At 36.1% G+C, this 22462-nt stretch overlaps 1 protein-coding gene across 2 annotated transcripts in view; it reads left to right on the top strand.

Annotated features, from left to right (window-relative positions):
• The window catches only part of LOC134789746 (cell adhesion molecule Dscam2), a 214145-nt gene that overhangs the window by 22917 nt on the left and 168766 nt on the right, over positions 1-22462 (top strand). For both annotated transcript variants that reach the window (XR_010144110.1, XM_063760374.1), the window contains exon 3: positions 11803-11974. Coding sequence is in view for 1 of the 2 variants with exons in the window: in XM_063760374.1 (XP_063616444.1) it covers positions 11803-11974 (172 nt within the window). In the remaining variant the exon portion in view is untranslated. The remainder of the gene's footprint in view (positions 1-11802; positions 11975-22462) is intronic.

Raw genomic sequence — 22462 nt, 5'->3', positions numbered from 1 at the left:
TATTAGAAGGTATTTGTAATCTTATAATTTTGTAGCTCAAAAAATTTACTTTAAGGGATTGAATTCTCAAAAGTCTGGATCACGTGTGGCTGTAAATCAGCGTGTATGTTACAAGCGTCTATGCTATCTTCGTAATTAGCATTCCCCACCAGGGGCCATAGTTCACGTCGGCTACGTTATATTTTAATTTTGATCCCATTTTTGTAATTTTTTAATTAGCGTCCCACAAAACCATGGAAATGATACCCATATTGATATTTTGAAATTTCAACCCCATTGCACCCCCACCAGGGGGATGATTGTTCACTTCGGCTACGTTAATTTTAATTTTTATGCCATTTTTGTTATTAGCGGCTCAAAATGCTATGAAAACGATACCCATATTGATATTTTGAGATATCAACCCTATTGGGGACTTTTCCCCCTCTTAGGGGTTCAAGTTTCAAAAAACCTGAAACACGTGTTTACTCATTTATCTTTAGGAATACTCCTGTGAAATTTGGAATAAAATAGTCTAACTAATCCCACAAAACCATGGAAATGATACCCATATTGATATTTTGAAATTTCAACCCCATTGCACCCCCACCAGGGGATGATTGTTCACTTCGGCTACGTTAATTTTAATTTTGATGCCATTTTTGTTATTAGCGTCTCAAAATACTATGAAAACGATACCCATATTGATATTTTGAGATATCAACCCTATTGGGGACTTTTCCCCCTCTTAGGGGTTCAATTTTCAAAAAACCTGAAACACGTGTTTACTTATTTATCTTTAGGAATACTCCTGTGAAATTTGGAATAAAATAGTCTAACTAATCTTGTTTCCCCATACAAACTTTGGACCCCCATTTCATTCCTTTAGGGTTGAATTTTGAAAAATCCTTTCTTAGTGCACCCCTAGACCTTATAAGGAATCTAGTTGCCAAATTTGGACTTTCTAGTCCCAGCGGTTTGGGCTGTGCGTTGATTTAAGTCAGTCAGTCAGTCAGTCAGGTATTTCACGTTTATATATTTAAGAGAAGGTATTTGTAATCTTATAATTTTGTAGCTCAAAAAATTTACTTTAAGGGATTGAATTCTCAAAAGTCTGGATCACGTGTGGCTGTAAATCAGCGTGTATGTTACAACCGTCTATGCTATCTTCGTAATTAGCATTCCCCATCAGGGGCCATAGTTCACGTCGGCTACGTTATATTTTAATTTTGATCCCATTTTTGTAATTTTTGTAATTAGCGTCCCACAAAACCATGGAAATGATACCCATATTGATATTTTGAAATTTAAACCCCATTGCACCCCCACCAGGGGGATGATTGTTCACTTCGGCTACGTTAATTTTAATTTTGATGCCATTTTTTTTATTAGCGGCTCAAAATACTATGAAAACGATACCCATATTGATATTTTGAGATATCAACCCTATTGGGGACTTTTCCCCCTCTCAGGGGTTCAATTTTCAAAAAACCTGAAACACGTGTTTACTCATTTATCTTTAGGAATACTCCTGTGAAATTTGGAATAAAATAGTCTAACTAATCCCACAAAACCATGGAAATGATACCCATATTGATATATTGAAATTTCAACCCCATTGCACCCCCACCAGGGGATGATTGTTCACTTCGGCTACGTTAATTTTAATTTTGATGCCATTTTTGTTATTAGCGTCTCAAAATACTATGAAAACGATACCCATATTGATATTTTGAGATATCAACCCTATTGGGGACTTTTCCCCCTCTTAGGGGTTCAATTTTCAAAAAATCTGAAACACGTGTTTACTCATTTATCTTTAGGAATACTCCTGTGAAATTTGGAATAAAATAGTCTAACTAATCTTGTTTCCCCATACAAACTTTGGACCCCCATTTCACTCCTTTAGGGGATGAATTTTGAAAAATCCTTTCTTAGTGGACCCCTAGACCTTATAAGGAATCTAGTTGCCAAATTTGGACTTTCTAGTCCCAGCGGTTTGGGCTGTGCGTTGATTTAAGTCAGTCAGTCAGTCAGGTCTTTCACGTTTATATATTTAGACTAGCTTTTGCCCGCGGCTTCGCACGCGCAGGAGAGTTTTTTTAATTTTGTTTTTTTTTACGGACTGAACAGTGACTGACCTTAGTCTCACCTGCTGGAAAGTGATGACAAGGCCGAAGGTGTAGCTCACTATTTCAGTAAAAGCTTATTCACAGTATTCACTCTTGACTTGAAGACACCAGTACGGTTACCATCAGTTTGTCACTGACATAAACGCCGTCGAGAACGTAATTTACTTTCTGTACATCTCGCTCGCACTCGCATATTAGTGCAAACGGGATATATAGAAAGTAAATTACGTTCACGACGGCGTTTATGTCAGTGACAAACTGATGGTAACCGTACTGAATTGTAATTATATCGATTAATCGAGCTCGACTTATTTAATATAATCTAATGTACGTTTTGTACCTAACACCTTTTAATTTATATTTTTTATTTATGTAGTTGTAGCCTTTTGTACCTATAGCACCTCCTTATACACTACATTAGTGGTTCTCCCTTGGATTGCTAGAGGACGATAAACATTTGGGACTCAACTTTAGAGGAAGCTGCGTTGTGCGATTCTACCTTCAAGCTGCGTGAACTTTTCATAATAATGTTAGTTTTTTGTCAACTTACTGACCCGTTAAGTCTCTGGGAAAAATATAAGGACAGTTTTTCGGACGACATTAAACGGCAACTTGAGAGTGAATTGCAAAATGGTGCGGAGTTTTACATGGATGAAGTGTATCAGTGTGTGTGATTTGCTGATACCTAGCGGAGGTGTCACGGTTTACCTCGGGGTGGGTTTGCTGATACCTAGCAGAGGTGTCACGGTTTACCTCGGGGTGGGCTTGCTGATACCTAGCTACTGCTTCTCTGTGTACATCAGGGTTCATTTTTTGGTAATTGCTTACGGCAGCTTGATGGTGATCTGATGATTTGTTTTGCATATATTTATTTGCGGCAGCTTTTAGTTGTTTGTTCCGTGTAGTATTCGTGAACCTGGCACGGCGTTTTTTAGTAACTGTTTTGGTAGCGGTAAGAGATAATGATGAGTCTGATTCTAAATGGGGTGGTGGGGTGGTAATCTCTTCATTCCTTCTCGTGGTAATCTTCTTGGCAACCACAGAGAGGAGTGAAGAAGGGGGCTCTGATATTGTGGGTCTTACGAGTAATTCACTGCAGTATTCAACGGAGCTGGAGTAATTATCACCGTTACTGTTATGAGACATAATAACAAACTCCTCCCAGTTGGCCACCACGTGACTAACGATTTGCTCGCGCACCTCCCTGGCCATCACCTGCGTATCATACAGAAGATAGGAGATGGCGCGAAACAGCCGGCCTAGCCAAGGTTACAATCGCTATCGCTTCGACAACGAAAAGCATTATGTCTCTCTATCATTCTTCCATATTAGCGCGACAGTGACAGTTGCGTTTCGATCGCTACGGAGAGTAAGCGATTAGCATCTTGGCTACGCGGCCTGACAGGCTCCATCTCCAATTATAGGTACTACGGTGTGAGCCAACATGGTCCCATCAATATCCAACGATTCAACAGCCATTGTAGGTATTAGTAAAATTTTCCCTGAGCTAATAGCTAAAAAAAATTACTTTAAGGCATTGCATTCTCAAAAGTCTGGATCACGTGTGGCTGTAAATCAGCGTGTATGTTACAACCGTCTATGCTATCTTCGTAATTAGCATTCCCCACCAGGGGCCATAGTTCACGTCGGCTACGTTATATTTTAATTTTGATCCCATTTTTGTAATTAGCGTCCCACAAAACCATAGAAATGATAGTATATTGATATTTTGAAATTTCAACCCCATTGCACCCCCACCAGGGGGATGATTGTTCACTTCGGCTACGTTAATTTTAATTTTGATGCCATTTTTGTTATTAGCGTCTCAAAATGCTATGAAAACGATACCCATATTGATATTTTGAGATATCAACCCTATTGGGGACTTTTCCCCCTCTTATGGGTTCAATTTTCAAAAAACCTGAAACACGTGTTTACTCATTTATCTTTAGGAATACTCCTGTGAAATTTGGAATAAAATAGTCTAACTAATCTTGTTTCCTCATACAAACTTTGGACCCCCATTTCACTCCTTTAGGGGATGAATTTTGAAAAATCCTTTCTTAGTGGACCCCTAGACCTTATAAGGAATCTAGTTGCCAAATTTGGACTTTCTAGTCCCAGCGGTTTGGGCTGTGCGTTGATTTAAGTCAGTCAGTCAGTCAGGTCTTTCACGTTTATATATTTAGATTATAACTTCTGAAGATCAGTCATTGAAAAGAGCCGTAGTTCGCCTGATTTTCTCTTGAAATAAGTACCTAAGAAATACACAATTTCAAATAAATCCTACATTGCGTGGTTACTATTAGGTTGCATATAAACAGATTTTAGTTATTGCGACATATATTCGATCCTTGTCAGATCAGTCAGATCACAGACGCCTGAGCGTTTCATCCCAATCGGATTACAGAAAAGACGAAGTCCCAGCGCGGTAAGGCGGGGTTTTTAAACGTGGGTATTGCATTTGGCTAGCAGTAAATGCCAATTTTGTAGCATAATACATAGGTTTACACAGGTGGTGTTCGAGATTTGTCACGAAAATAATTTGGACAAGAACAGAAAAGTGAACGATGCACCTATAGAACGTTGGACGGGTTGGACCTATTTATGAAATCGAAAGAAATAGAACATAACACAAAGTTATATACTCGTATACTATCATAATCACGATAAGTACGACATTTTTGGAAATCTATATTAAGAATGTGCAAGTAATTATCACAACCGCAGGGCGTCTCAGGACCCGCGTATTGTGTATTAATACGTTTAAGAACATGTAGATATTTACTTATTTACAGAACAAAATAATATACCTTGTGTTTAATGAAATAATAACTACCTTAATAAATACCTTGTGTTTCCTATTAGTTTTTAAGTTGCACTACAAATTTTGTTGTATGCATAAATCAAATATAAGACGATACCAAATCATTAAGAAAATTTGCCATTTTTATATAAAAAATAATTCCCAAGATACTTATTAACTATCTATAACGTCTATTAAGTATTTTGCGATGAATTTGCGAGTTAAATTAAGCCCACTTTGACAAAACTGTAGACACACTAGTACTAGTAGGTAATTTTAATAGTGGAAAGGCAAAAAAGCATTCGAAGCTATTGTTCACTCCAGCATTCGCGCAACCCTCGAACAAAGCCCGCTCTGCCGCTATAACTCTCTAACCTTTTTAACTTTTTTACCCATTTTAACTTTTTCAAGCAAAAAACCTCTGCCATAGTTATACCACTCAACTATACATCGGTCAAATATTACAAAAAAATCTCCTAAAAAAACAATACGAGATGTTTACTGCATTTTATGTATGTTATTTGGAAGGATGTGAAACTATGTTTTGCAAGCAAAAAAAGTTGTGCTCCCTTGCGAAAACTGCAAAACATTCCGACATTTTCCATTTTTTGCAGTTTCATTATAAAACTACGGGTTTTTGGTCAAAACTTGCTGTGTTATGTTGAAGGTACATTAAATTTGAAATTGCATTACCCTCCTAGTATTGTACAGTTTAATGGTAGGTACATTCGGCAAAATCTTAGGATTAACATCTTATAAAGCTCTTAAGTTTGGCTGTATCGTACTTTATTTAAGCCCCCAACTTTTGCTCCATAAACGCTTGCACTGCCAGAGCAAAACTGAATAACTTATAAACTTTAAAACTTGCTCAATTGAGATTTTCATCAAGTTGTTAATTGTAGCTGTTTCGCTGCTGACGTGACGGGTAATTGAGCTTGCGATACGTTGTTGTAAATTTTTGATATTTTCGTTTATTTATCAGATATCTTAGTCAGTACTAAGATATCAAAACAGGCTAAAGTATTATACGTTTAATTTATTTAAAAAATCTAATATATACACGTTACATCCGATTTTAGTAGGTACATTTTATGGCGTGAAAATAGAGCCGCTGTTAGCCAAAGTTTAACGATTTTAGGGCTCTACGCTGTATTACGTCTACGGGCTACATCGTTGCTACGAGTTTCGTAGCAGTTATGACTTTACACAAGTTTGTAGAGAAAATAAATGTAACATTTTTTCGATCGTACCTTTTCCCACTTCATACTCATATTTAACGGCTCGATTCGGGAAATGAATTAGAGATTCACTAGATATGAAATAGTAAAGATATGTGACGTTCCACGGCAAAAGGTACCTTATGGCGGCTGGCGCCGCGATTCGGGAAATGAATTAGAGATTCACTAGATATGAAATAGTAAAGATATGTGACGTTCCACGGCAAAAGATACCTTATGGCGGCTGGCGCTTACGTCGCATAGCGCCGCAATAATATTGGAGCGGCGTTGATAATAGCGTAAGCGCCAACCGCCATAGGGTACCTTTACCCGTGAGACGTCACATATCTTTACTATATCGTATCTAGTTAATCTAATTCATTTCCCGAATCACGCCGTAAGACACTTTTTCAATTGTTGATTTATTTCTATTTAGAATTTTCGTAAGTATTTATTCAAATAGAGCGGTATAAAGATTATAAAATTGTGTTATGGTTTCGATCGGTCGTGCTTATTAGTGCGCGTGAAATACACGGCGTGTCAATAACATAGTAATGTAAATGTTGAGATTTAAAACATAAATAGGGTCTCTACAAGTCTTTCTTTATTTACATGTACTGTGTGTATGTACTTAGCTAAAACAGTGACGCAAATCATAATTGTTTCTTGTATTTTCTTGTACATCAGATATTGATTCTTCCTTTTCACTGTTAGAGCTGATATATTGATTATTTTCGCTGCTGTGTGCATGTAACAGCAATTCTAATCATTTATACTACTATTGTACAAGTTTTACAATGAAATGACAAAGCAGAAAATCCTGTGAAGTATTAATAATATTGATTCTTTCTTTTTAATGCTAGAGCTGAGATATTGATTATTTTTACTGCTTTGGACAATGTATAATAATATAATGTAACCGCACTTCTAATCATTGATACTATTGTACAAGTTTTACAATGAAATAACAAATAAGTGAATCCCGTATTTTTGAATCTTTAAGCTTTGAGGCATTCCTCTGGTAGAACGTTGTCGAGAAAGCTCTTGTGCTATCCGCATTGTCGTCCTTGTAGAGACGTTGGTTTTTATTTTAATTAAAAATGGTTTTCTTAGACTATTTTTGTATGTAATTCCAGCTAGTGATCTACCTTATATCATTAAATACTAATTCCGTGCCCATAATGATTTAATTAATTAGAAATAATCGTCATAATGTTAATTATAGAATTATAATAAAACTTTGGTACCAACTACTTGGTAATTAAAACGAAAATATTACTTTGCTAATCCGCGAAAAGATACGCTCCGTGGTTCGTGGGTTTCCGTTGCCGGGCGTCAGACCGTCAACAACTCCTGAGGATGCCTCGTAGAGAGGCGAAACACGTGTCGAGGATTATTCTTTTGGTGGTGGTTTGTTATATTTATTTGCGTATTTATTTTTGCGGTGGGAGGGTGGGAATATTAATTGCATGTAAAAATACGCAAGTAAGTATAACGGGTTAGCACTGATTGACTAGCACGTTATCTTTTCGCGGATTTGCAAAGTAATATTTTCGTTTTAATTAATATGGATTTCCGCAAAGTAACGTCTGATTCTTTTAACTACTTGGTACTTTAAAATCATTTAAATAAGAAAATAATGATAGTTATTCACTTATACCGGGTCAAGCCAATGCGTTCATGTACAAAGTGATACAAAATACGTCTTAACAGGTTCTGTAATATTATATTATTATATGTCTTTCACCACTCGACCCTGTGTCATCGGCATTTTCCCACCATTTGGGGTAGAATGCGTCCAAGTCGTCCCGCCATCTCCTTTTCGGTCTGCCTAAACTCCGAAAACGAAAAACGAGGGGAGGCCTTTGCCCAGCAGTGGGACACCAAAATAGGCTAGAGAAAAAAAAATATGTATTTGTTCTTTTCTATAGTTTTCGGGGATTTTCGAAATCTGCGACTAATGGGAAAGTCATGAAAATGGGATAAAACCTATTTTACCACATTTCTTGACCCGGGCGCTTGTCTTCTATTACGATAAATAGTTTTCTGAAAGCTGTAAGTAGCTATGAAACTACATTAAAATATTAAATGAAGGCGTATTATATTAAAAATATTATATAAAAAAATATGACTATTACTTTATTTCACAAAATTTAGTGCTTAAAAAGACCTCAATTAGCTAATTAAATAAATATATATTATAGGACAACTTTTACACAGATTGACCTAGTCCCACATTAATTATTCTCAATTAAGTAGGTAATCATTAGGTATTTTAAATCAAAAGTACGGACTCGGTACGGTAATTGGATAATTATTAGGTATCTAATAACATACACATTTTACGTTTTAATTACCTACTTGAATACCCAGAGTTCGTTTAAATTATAGATTCCGGGCCAAGGACAAATCTCCTTAGAATCCTTAGCTTAGTGGCATTAACTCGTGAAGTGGTAAATATAACTAAAATGGAACTGCGTGGACGTCAGCTGCCACTGCATTGGTGGGTTAAAGAAAGGCAGCTATTTTTCTTTTCTTTTTTTAATTATTATGATAAATAAAGTAAAAAGACAACTGACTGCAGGATAGTGGTAGATTATGCGTCAGTTGGTGGTATTATTAGTCTAGTAATGTGCCATTCCTAGGAGTACTATTTATTCTTACAAATAAGTAAAATTGTTGAGTATTTATACAACAGTTATACCACAATAACATATGGTAATAGAAGAATAATTATAATATTAAACTAATTTTACGATTTAACTCGTGTATTTTTAGATAAAAATACGTATACTTTTTATGTCAAAATTATCTTTCGGTACCCGTAACATTTTCGAATCTAATACTGACTGAACTAATGCAGAAGCATAGTACCTCTGCAGACGTTGGACAGTTAATTTGCTGCAACATCGGGCAGCAATTGAATCACAACCTGACTAACGTTTCTAGGTACAGATTGGTTTAGCTTTGAACTGTTGGAGTTAGCACTGACGTCATATAACTTGATTAAAAACATTTTAGCATCTTTTACTTGTATTTACCATTATCTTGATAAGTATGGTTATCATTATATCAGTATAATTTAAACGCATGAAATGGTAAGTAGTTCTTGACATAGAAGCTAACATATACAATGTATTTTGAATGATTTTCTACTTCTTCGCAATACAAAAATGCAAAAGTGGACCGCATTTTAACATTAGCTTAGGGTACGGTCGGTGCCCCAACTTAAATACCCAAGTTGCCATACTAATTGTATAGAAAAGTGGATACTTATGTTAGGGAACCGACTGTACAAACATTTCATCATGCGAGTTTTGACGTCAAATTTGTTAAACTTCGTATTAATTATGCAGTTTCATAAAATGTATAGTCCAACCAGTAAGTACAATAAAATTAATGAACTCGAGCTTAAAAGTACCGTCTTGAGCAAAAATGACATAACCAGTACACTATATTTTTTGAAAATTGGACCTTCTAGGTAAGATATAAAGGCGTAATTAAAACTGACAGTCTGTTGTGTATTTGACGGTTTTCTCTTAACAAAAACCGTTTGCCCTAAGCACGGCGAATATTAAATTTGTTTAAATCCAGCTGATCTGGATCATCCGACGAGGATCATCCATTCATCTTGTTGGATTATCGTTTTGGGCTCCAACTTCATAATTTGTGTAAACAGTTATTGTTATAAACTACGCTCCTGAAAATTCATCAAATTATGCCTGCAGTTTGTTTTGTGTTTCAAGATAACCCGAATTAAAAATAAAATGGCGAGGCCTCATCCAGTAGGTGCTTTCTTGTCATTTCTTTAATAATCGTAATTGTAATCCGTACTGGACATTATCCGGAAAATTCAATAATAAGTAATACTTATGTACATTGAAATCTATAGGTACCCCACCACGGTCACGGTAATATAGCTAGCATGCTTCTATTATCAAAAATGTGCAAACTACTTCCATAAAACGTACATTCTATCTGTGATCGTTATCATTGAGAAGTGATTATTATCCATATGTTGATTGTCACTTCACGACAGCGACGTGGCTATACTTTAATGTAAAAAAAGTATACATTTTCATCGTTTCCTCGAAATTTGTACTAATATTTTTTATTGAATACCTATTTGTATTTGGGAATTATTTTTTCAGACTTACCTAAAATTAAATTCAAGGACGAGTGTTGTTTTTTTAGATATCCATAATAGTAGCCTACATTTAAAGTGAATGAAATATTTACTAAGTATTTCGATTTAACGCCATTATTCCCCAAAAATTATCAAGAAACACGGTTAAACCAACATACCTAATTGAGAAATCAATAGTCGCCCCAGAAACCGACGATCCCGTCAATCCCGTCTCGAGTTAGCCGCGATTCGCCGAATTAGCAGGCGGACGGACATGCATAATACGTCATTTGCATTTCTAACTCGGTAGAAATACACTCGTATTATTATTTGAATTCATTCATTTGATAAGTGGATTTTATTCAACACCTACACAAACACATACTTAGGTAGAGTTATACCAAGAAAAGTCTGCAGCGATTTTGATACCCCACGCAGTGCAAGTGTTATTTTAAACGTCAAACTTCTATAAAATGTTGGCGTATATATAACATTTGCACTGCGTGGGCTATCAAAATCGCTGCAGACTTTTCTAGGTCTGACTCTATCTTTTTCAGTCGAGTCGAGTGTGTAATAAGAATTTTATATGATAGTTTTCGTTTTAGGTTTGTCATTTGTAGAATTATAGAAATTGGTAAAGACATTGACTGTATTTGTTACATTTTTAGCTTTTGGGAAAAAATCAGTTATTCTTTGTTAAATAAAGCGATAACATTTTAAAACACGTTGGGCATGCGAATGTATTTATATAACTTCCTTATATTGTAGAAAAATGCGTAATCAAAACATGAATATGCATTTTTAAATAATCCAACATCGACGTGGGTGAAAGTAGCACAATTTACGTGATAAAACCTTGCATGAAATAAAAACCTTGGTATGATTAATTACTTTGGAAAATAATGCAAGAGTTTTACTGCCAGCGTTGTAATAATACAGGATTATTAGCAGTAGTTTAACATAACGACTTTATTCCCCCCTATGAGAAGTATACGTGTAGGTGATTTACCTAACTTAACTTATTATTAATATCACAAGAACAGTTACAGTACTTATACCAATTACACTTGCTACTTAAGTTAACCTAAATCAATTTTTTACTTACCGCGACTACTGCTCGCGCTATTTGGTCACGGTTAACCAACAGACTTCTCCTCGCTTCGCTCGGGGTCACACCTCTATCTTTCGACTCTTGCTTAGCTAGCTAAAGCGTGTTTTCCCTATTCAAATCTAGTTTTGATTCAAATTAATTTAGTATAATCAATGAAAACTAGTTAAGTACTTTGCGAAAACTAGTTTTGACAGAAAAATCCCTATTGAAGCTAGTATTCATCAAAACCTTATGGAAAATTAGTTTTAGCTAGTGAAAACGCGTTTTCTCTAAAAACGGCTTTTTACGGTAACATATACGCTTCATTTTAAATTACCTACTCGTACTATAACTTAAAATTCGTTTATAAAAAAGTAAATGAGAACTTGCTTCATTTTCTTTATTCGGATGATAATGTAAATAACTGTTAACTCCTGCGTGTTTGGTCGCAGGCGGCGAGGGCCAAGAACACGGGCCCGTGTTCCTGATGGAGCCGCCGTCCCGGCTGGTGTTCGCCAACAGCACCGGCGCGCAGGTGTCGTGCGCGGCGCACGGCTTCCCGCCGCCGCAACTGGCATGGCAGATGCCGGACGGCGCGCCGCTCGACGACGTGCCTGGCCTGAGGTGAGTGTGTGGCAGTGAGAGTCAACAGCCAATGTGATGCGCGGCCCGTATTTCTGATGCACGGCTGGTGTTCTCTAACAGCATCGATGCGCACTTGCGCAGGTGTCGTGTGCTGTTTTCTCACGCGCCAGTGTCCGCAAACAAGGATATATGTGGCTGGTTCCTAACGCTCCTTACCACCCCAAGGTATCTCCAACTGCAACATAAACTTTTCTATAATATCAGACTTTCGCAAATTGGGAAGTAGATTAGCTAGGGGATTGCAATGGGTTAGCGACAAGAATCAGCACATGACAGCACGTAGACTGAGTCACTTGCGCGAATAAATTGGAAATTTAATAAGGATACATGTACACACAAATGTTGCATGCATTTGTGTATTGTAACTTTCTTACAAAAGATTGCAGTTTACTGGAATAACTAATTTTGAATAAGTTTACTCCTTTGAGGTTTCACAAAATGAAGTTCGTGACTTACAAAGTTATATGAAGAAAGTCAACGTGAACCTAGAGTATTTGCATGTAGTATTATAAACTCCATAACATCGCTTGAATAAACCAAGCTGTATGTACTAGCAAGGCTGAAATCTAGCCCTTCACAGCGTTAAAAGGCAGGATAAAGCATTCCGTACGCACTGTGTACCGACGGACCTTTTCTGCTTTATGAGTCGTTATTATTAACCAAGACTTAGGATTTGCTTATACAAAAGCAAACCTAATAAATAGTTAAACAGCAATGATAATTTAGAAAATGATACTGGTGTAACACCGTCTTATAGTCTTATTTTGTAAAAATTCACCTTGGTGACCCATTAATTTCCTTCTTATCACCTCGGAAGGTTAAAATAAATAAGTACGTTCAAAACGTGATATGAGTTTGTCACTACAAAACACAAAATCTGAAGTAATGCTGTCTGTCATCATTGTGTACATTCGACGTCAAAGGTATGTTTACACTTTTGCACTTTACCCCTTTGTAATAAGCCGAAACATGTAAACATATCTTTGACGTCGACTGTACATACTTTGAACTGAAATATATATGCTTTTTTAGTTTTCCATTTCGCACTTCTATGAAACACAAAACAAAGGTAGTTCAATTTATTCTAAAATATATTCAAACATTTCCAGCCGATACTTCTGCAAACACCGAGCTTCTTGAATAAGTAATCCAAAAATCGAATTGACATTCACCGAGCTTTTGAAAAACACCCCACGCCATACATTTATAAATATCTGGGCTCAGGTGCTGAGAACTCTTTATTAAGGAGATGGGCTACGTGCTTCTTGGCTGACATATTGCGCTTGATACAGAATTTGGTTATACGCTGCTGAATTCCAAGTTTTACTCGCAAATTTACGTGGTTTTTACCTGGAATTTTGGTATCTTGGCAATAAAGCAAAAGTGGGCGATGATTTGATGAAAGTACCTACATACAACTTACCTATATAAATTTATTTGTTGATGGTTAGTATCATCAATAATTTAAACGTCTAAAATTGCATGTTTTCGATCTGTAATGGTATCGAACGTCAGTTACCAGTCATACATATTCAACCACAGTTCCGACATCGGAACCTCTTTACCATACATTTTCCCTGCTCGAATGTATGAACTGCTTATTATTCAAAGAGGAATTCAGTAGTGATGTTAAGTTCTGGTATCTGGTATCACACAAAGCATTCATTCATTGCTTATTTATTATCCTATTAGTCCTAAATATACTTCAAAATTAAAATACGGAACGTCAAACAGTGCACCCACAAAGAAACATACCTTTCCAATATCAACCAAGCATTTTAGAATTTAAGAGCATTATCTGATTTTCCTTTTATTTAAGAGTGTAAGTTTGAAAAGTTTAAAACAAAGAATCACACCTACCAGTGATCAGTTTCTATTAAAACTTTACCAGCACTACAGGTAAGTTTGAAGGTTTGAGACAAAGCTACCTATTCGAAAATTACACCACAAAAACTTAAAAACGTCTAACTTAAACATCTGCTTATGTATTCCATCTTCAATTCCTCCAGCTACGCCCAGGATTGAAACTTACAAATTGTAAAAAGTTATCAAACAGGGGCGTATAAACGATGAGCGCATGGAATATGGATCAGGTGCTTTGAATAGAGTGTAGGTATCGGGAGCTGTAAGCAATTATAGAGCCTTAGTCTGGTGATATAACCAGTTGTTGTGCTAGTACTGCTAGTGTTGAGATAGGGTACTCTGAAATACTTAAAGTACACAATGTAAAAAACTTACAAATTGTAAAAATATCAAACAAGGTCATATACAAAAACTATATGCGTATCATTTTGATCGTCATCACTCATCATACATCATGTATGAGTTTATCGATATGTTTCTGACAACTAGACAATGCTAGTCGATTATTCTAAAATTTATAGACAAATGTAGATATGTCATATATCAATGTGTGTGTATAATATTAAGCTGCATGAAATATGCTGCCTCGTCACGCATAACAAACTAATTATTGTGAAACGTATTTTAGTGTGCGCATAAACCGAATCTTGCACAATTATATTGGTGCTAATGAGAAGTTTCGTAAGTAACACATCAATAATCACTAAACCTTATAAAACAAAGTCCCCCGCCGCGTCTGTCTGTTTGTGTGTATGGATGTTCGCGATAAACTCAAAAACGATTGAACGGATGTTCATGCGGTTTTCATCTATCAATAGAGTGATTCTTGAGGAAGGTTTAAGTGTATAATGTGTTACCCCGTGCGAAGCCGGGGCGGGTCGCTAGTAAATTTTTAAAACTTCAATGTCGCTCCTAATTCGACCTGGTATTCTAATGTAACGTCAGGGTTGTTGTGCCTCGAGGCAGTATGGATCAGCAGTTCACTTTGGTTAGAGGCGGATATCGGTAGCCATCTGCAATTATAAGACGCTGCACTATATGTACGGGAAATTGGGAACGGAAGCGAAGCCTTGTCCCAATTAAACGGTGATGGTAACGTATGGGAGAATGTTAGACTTCTGGGAAGAATATTTCCTTTCAATTTGTACTCGTATGTTCTCGCATATTGGGATTAGATCTAATTAGATGCTCGTACTCGTAGAAACAAAATAAAACTTTTGTATGTTCTTGTGTGTAAATAAAACGTTTGCGTGATGACCTGTCTGGCCACTTGACCCACTTGGGTAGTGACCCCGCCTATGAAGCCGATGGTCGCGGGTTCAAATCCTGTGGTAAGGGTATTTATTTGTGTGATAAGCACGGATGTTTGAGTCATGGGTGTTTTCTATGTATTTAAGTAAGTATTAATATATTATATCGGCATATCGTTGCCTAAGTTAAGTACCCACAACACAAGCCTCATTGAGCTTACTTTGGGACTTGGACAATTTGTGTAATAAAATCCTATAATATTTAATTAATTTTATTATTGTTTGAAATAAACTTAAATGTTTTAAAGGTTATTCTTATAGTTAATGTAACCAAAACGACTGTCTAGATTTCAAATCGGAATGTTGCTCATTCAGACTTCGAAAAACGACTATTTCCTTAAAGGAATGCTAACAAAATAGCTTAACATCTTATGCCGGGGTTTTAAAAGCTTAAATCGCATGATTTGGCTTCCAATAGCACCATGTCCGGGCCAACAACTAAATGGCACAGCACGTCCTGCCAAAGGTGCTTCAGCGAACGTTCAGAGCTGCCATTCACCGAAACACCTTATTCAATGATTCGCATCACTACCTACCAGCTTTGGCGAGTCGAATGATAGGGTTCAGTATCATTTTGAGCTCGAAATCTGTAGAAAATGCGATCAGTCAAAGAGCGAGCTTATACTGGTTCATCTGTGTTAATGTCGCCTTCGTTTGGTAAGCGATTATAACAACACACTAGGACGCATCTAAACGTCGGCGCCTGATTCCGTGCACGTGTTCTGTGTGCCAAGTGAGGCTTTGCAAGCTGAGTTTTTTCAGCTTAGTGTGAGCCAGTTCCAATATTTTGAAACGGTTACTAGAACGGCTGATTGCGTTTACCAGTATAAGGTAAGAGAACGAGAATGACTTGCAATCTTTCAAGTTTAGTTTCAATATTTTAAAGGGTCATCATATTACCGTATCAATGAAAAGACCCTCGCTACTGGAGAAATGCTTCCACAAAGGATCTCCCCAAGGACCGGTTCGTGCGCCTAACCCTTATCTAATCAAGGCAAGGATACCGGCAACATTTTCAAACCGCTGTCATATATTTGACATAATAACTTTTTATTTCGGTTTCTTTGCAAAATCCCTCTTTTTTTAGAGTTTTTCTAAGAGTACGTAGCTTTTATTTACTCCAGCACTTCTATTTGTCAATAAAAAGGCTGCCACGAATATCTTAATCAACTTCATTAAAAGCGCGGTGCGTGGGGCGAGCCAGCGCATGTATAGGATCATAATACCTAGCAGTGTTATTATGAATATTCATATAATATAGTACAACTGTTGTATTTTTTTAAATTTCAACTTCAAGGCAAAGAACACAAAATACTATTTAAGACTAACAGGAGATATTTTATTTTCTCAATATTTATTTATTTTAACTGAAAAGGTTCAGGTTTGATCACGTCTGGATCATCCTGCGTCCCGAGGCCGTCAGGCCTATTCGGATTTCGAGATAATCACAAGATCTTGAGACGATTTAGTGATCAACTAGATCTACATTAGATATCGACTAGGTGTGACTTGGATATCTAAGTCATAACTTGTCGAAATCGTTCAAGAGGACCTCCAGAATCGCGGAAACGTCAAATTTGACATATCTATCTTACAAATATCTTTAAATTATCCGTATCGTAACTTGTTGAAGTCTAGTAGAAATCTAATTCATTTTCCGAAGCGAGCCGTGTATTAGCAGTACATTGCTTTACTTTATTTCATTACATATAATGAAATACTACCGTTGCGCCGTTTTAATTAGTTCTATCGTGACGTTGTGTTTTAAAAAAATGTATTTTTAATACCTATTCAAGAGTATTTCGTACCAGAAAATGACTCCTGCATTTTATTTGCCTGGGGCGTAGCACCGACTACAGTTTTATTAAAGCTGTCAAGGATTTATTAATAATTACCTTCTGTTGTGTTTTTGTTTGAATTTCTTATAGGTATGTTTTTATAGATTTTTTTGTTTATGCTTTATTCACTTGAGTTATAAATACCTATACGCAAAAACAACACTGAAATGTAAGTTGTTAGTTATTTTTAACCGTGATCAAATTATTTTATATTTAGTAGGTACCTATTTAAATGAATAATATTATAGGACATATTTACGCAAATTGACTAAGCCCCACAGTAAGCTTAAGAAGGCTTGTGTTGTGGGTACTCAGACAACGATAATTATATATAATATATAAATATCCTTGGTACAATGCCTCAAGGGCCTATTGTAGATTTAAGCTAGTTATTAATTTCTTTTAGTAATAGGTACCAATGTATATATCTTGATTGTAAATAAATGATTTATTCATAAATACTTAAATACATAGAAAACAACCATGGGTCAGGAAAAAATATCTGTGTCATCACATAAATAAATGCCCTTACCGGGATTCGAACCAGGGACCATCAGCTTCATAGGCAGGGTCACTACCCACTAGGCCAGTAAAGTCGTCAAATTCTACGTTTGTATTTGTTAGGCAATCCATCCTTTTTTAGGGTTCCGTACCCAAAGGGTAAAACGGGACCCTATTACTAAGTCTCCGCTGTCCGTCAGTCCGTCTGTCCGTCCGTCTGTCACCAGGCTGTATCTCACGAACCGTGATAGCTAGACAGTTGAAATTTTCACAGATGATGTATTTCTGTTGCCGCTATAACAACAAATACTAAAAAGGACAGAACCCTCGGTGGGCGAGTCAGACTCGCACTTGTCTGGTTTTTTTTAATAGGGTTGTTTCCTATTATCCTGTAGTCTATTATAATAATTGTGTATTTAGAATTCTAGCATTGAACTGCCAATTCCATTTTAAATCAAAGTTTCGAATTGCGTTAGCGAAAAGCTAAATAAAGAACGATCGATGGCCGGGCGCGTCTCTTTGGGAATTCTCCCATTAATATAATGATCGCTTTAATACCGCGGCTATTTCATGCGACAAACGCAGCGTTAAACGCAATGCGTTCACCGCACATTCATTTTACCTACATCAGATAATCTAATGACACTATATTGTTTTACGCGGTAAACGCAACGGTAAGTGCATTGTTTTTATTTTCCTACATTCCATTGACCATGCGTTGAACGCTGCGTTTATCGCATTGAAACAATCGCTCGGCGGGTTCTCTGTTCGTGCAGATGTAGTGCATAATTCTCGGAATCGTTCGTATTTGGGTAATTCTTATTCTTATGCATTTTTTGTGTAACACGTAAGAATAGCATGTATTTTTGTGAAAATAAGTAAACTCTATATCAATATACTTAGCAATTTACCTCTAGTTTTAGGCCAACCTAAATGTATTGTCCTAAGAGTATTAGAAACATATAAAAAAAAAGTTACAAGTGCGAAATGTCACGGACCGTGTAGTGTGACTTCCCCAGATTTTGTGATATTTGTTTTTTTTTTGAAAAAATATGAAGTGATTTTGCAATAATTTAAATCAAATATAAAACACTAATCCTTGTTCTACAGTACTGTTTAAAAATTGTATGGATTTATAACGATTTTATATAATTTTAAACAACATACATTTTTGATTAGTTTTCGCGTCACCACCGCGCGTGGTAATATAAACATGCAGTACTCGGTAGAAAATTATCTTTACTACTGGCAGCCTTATTAAAGTTTTTTTAGAACAGCAACACTGTGTTGTTGTCAAGTTTACAAATGGCTGAAGGGAGAAGTTTTGTCGAAAATTATTTATTTGTGTTCATTTGAAAAAACGGTCAACCTTAACGCGTCACCGCCGTGTTAGAGTTTTAAAAGTAAGTTGCAGTTTCACGTTATTGTTTGTAACATAAGATATACCTCATACATTGCAGATTAAGCTAATTATTTGACATTTGCAAAATCAAAGGAAATGTTTATGTAATATCGAACATGTTCCAAATTATCACGACCGTGGCCTCAAAAATCTGTCACCGCCACGGACTTTTGAGTCCACGTTCGTGACATATAGACACGTGGTCGTGTCATTCTTAATTCGTTTGATTAATTTAGAGGCACATGCACTTTTCAGAAATGCATTTTTATTAGCTACATTTCATTTGCTATTATTGCCCGACTGCCAAAGCAAAAAAAATGTTTTTCGCTTGTATGTATGTATGATGTGCAATAAATACATCGAATTCTTTGTCACGCTCTACAGCCTTTATAGTTTGACAGATTTCAACGTCTGAGCTGTCATTAGGTTTGTCGTAGTCATAGGAGTGACTTAGGCTATGTTAAAATAACTAAGATATAAATCAAAATAGCCGAGTTGGCCACCAAAATGCCGAAATGTCACGACTGAGGGACACTTTGCCACAACCGTGTTTATGTACTCATTTTATTTACCTTTCCTGAGGGTATTAAGCTTGACCATATGAATCAAAAAAATGCTTTTTGTATGTACTTTTGATATATGTAATAGGTAATACGAGTATGTGAAAAATAAAAACGTTTATGATAAAAAAAATGTTTGGACACAATTTAAGAATCACCCATTTGTCATGCTAATTCAGTCAACCTCACTACTTTTTGTACCGTGACTCACTGAAATAGCAAGACACGTTCGTACGTTTCCGCGAAAATACGAAGGAAAATAATTATGCACTACATCTTTAGTCGCTTTCCTCTACGAAGCGTTTGTTTAACGTGCGACTATATTACAAGCGGCAAGTAAATACAAATTTATTTCATAAACTTAAATATAAATAATATATAAACTAAATAAGTATAAAATAAATTAACTACAGAAGCCCGTCCCGGGCTGTCCCCGATGCAAAGGTGATTGCGAGTAAATTGATACAAATTACGAAATACGTTACCAACACATAAAACTTACATGCCTGTTTGCCTGACTAACTGTCCGAAGTTAAATTAAACTGCTTTAGCCTACATACATGAAAGGATTGATCCAACTAATCAGTTAGTTCCATTAATCAAATTACCTGCTCAGAACCTTAGTCATAATCCTGATTTAACCCCTGTTTATTTTAAACCGAAATATATTTTAATCGAGCCCTCTAAAGGCCTCGGTAGGCCGTAGGAGGCTTTGATTGGATTTCAATTAAGTTAAGCCCTTAGCAAAGGAAATCGTTTGATAATTAGCTGTCAGAAACACGCTTAGTGGGTAGCCGAGGCCCCTGTTGTTGATATGCCTATAAATTAAATAATTGGGCCAGTGACACAATAAATAAGTAAATGCTCAGTTATACAACATTGAGTTAAATAAACAGCACATGTTTATTTGACACAGACTAAGACAATTGTATTAAAAGCAATTTATTTGTTTTTCAACACATATTATATGGTGAAAACAAGTTTGGTGACGTCACATATTGCATATCACATAATTTTCTTCACCAAAGCAACGCGAGAATAATACTAACTGTAAAATATTATAATCAAATTCACGTTATTAAATATATATCATTCAAAATCATCACTTTGAGTCAATTCTACCAGTCAACGTGTGGAAACAACTCATATTTGCTTCAGATTACTTTGCCACTCCACTCTGCCAGATTTTTAAGTATAAGACACCACCACGTTTCACTAACACAACACGTTATCTGCCAGAAAAATGACGTATAATAGATACAAATAAAACATAGCGAAATATTGATACTTCCTTTCGCAATTATTTCAGGTCACCAGTATCGACTCTTGCTCATTAAAGTTTCCGAGTAACTTTTAGAATAGCTCGCTGCCCGGGCAGGCTTAACGGCCTAACACTACGCCCCGCAAAGCCTGAATTACGACCTATTGTCCTGGGAATAGAAGTTATTTATGAATACCGTATAGTATGTAGTTAACCTCGCAAATATTGTTATAAAATTGCGACCGAAAAATATTACTTTATTTTTTATCGTTTTTATTTGTGGACGTATGGTGTGATGCTTCACCGATAGAAATTGAATTATCCTATGTTTTCAGAACTTTTATCACCGCTTTTTGTTTATTCATTTTTGTGACTAACTTTCTTAGTTCATTTTTTTGTCTAAATAATCTTGGTGAGCTTTAAGTATGACTCACGTTAGACCGGGCCGTGTCCGGGCCGGAGTTTCCGGCCCTTACTTTTCTATGACATGACAGGCGATCACGTGATGCTTTCCATAGAAAACGATGCGCCGGAAGCTCCGGGTCGGAGACGGCTCGGTCTAACGTGAGTCATCTTTTATGTAGGTATCAAAATATTCCTGGGGATCATGCAATTTACCGGCTACCCAGCCGTGGCCACATCGTATAACAACTACAAAAACATTGAATAGGTAAAAGAGCTTCTCTTACATTACCTCTTGTGGCAAGCTTAGAGAGAGTAAAAAAATAATTTTACTCCAATTTTTCAACGTTGGATCTGTTGTTCGAAAACTAGAATGTTTTTGTCGTAATTTCCGCATTACAGCCTCCATTATATTCTGTTTCCAGCTTCACTTGGTTAATGGTTTTTGTGTTTGAGCGTTTACGCTAAATGGTGTCTAAAGAAACAGTATGAAGCTCTTGTTTTTACATACTTACGTAATACCTAAAATCAAATACTCGGTACAGTTTGCCTTATAATGACAATTATTTTATGTACCTAATAGACCATTCCTATTAGCAATTGTCTTACATACATAGAAACTATATCGACGTAGGCTATTATCAAAGCCATAACCGAAAACATCAAAGGTTTTTCAATTTAATAAACCTAGTAATTATTTTTCACTTTTTTAAATAAACTTAAACTGAACATGCCATTTTTCTTATCATCTGTAAATACCACGCAAGGCTTAATCACGACTTATGACCTATAATTCCCTATTATAATTATGTGCTAAAAAACAATGATATTTAAATTTATGTTCTTCCTTAAATTTATGTGCGATTATGATCTCACTAAAAAGGACCTTCGGTGCTTCGGAACAAAAGCCACATAACAGAGTATTTCAATTTAGGCTAATATCCAAATCGTCTGGGCGGGCGTTCATAATAAAACAATAACAGGGGAGGAAAATTGGAGCAAAAAGCCATAATATGATTAAACGCCAGTTAAGAAAAAAACATAGTCAGTCAATAGCAAATGGTGTAAGGTTCCGTGCCGCTTAAATAAAAATAAATATTAATTTGTTTTCATCGTCTGCTTTGGTCGGTACACTTTAAAACGAATGCAAACGTAATTACATATTTGCAGTAGATTGAGCGCTTTGAGCCTTGCATAGGTAAAAAAATAATAATAATAGGTAAATAGTTAGGTGGGCTTGCTTAAAAATATAATATTAGTGCTAAGTTATAATTGTAATTTAATTCGCAGAAATCGCGAAGCGTTTGGTTGACGTAACTGGTGACCGAAG

Source organism: Cydia splendana, chromosome 4 (genome assembly GCF_910591565.1).
Source record: "Cydia splendana chromosome 4, ilCydSple1.2, whole genome shotgun sequence".
NCBI classification, from domain to species: domain Eukaryota; kingdom Metazoa; phylum Arthropoda; class Insecta; order Lepidoptera; family Tortricidae; genus Cydia; species Cydia splendana.
This window is presented reverse-complemented; position numbering and strand designations above follow the sequence as displayed.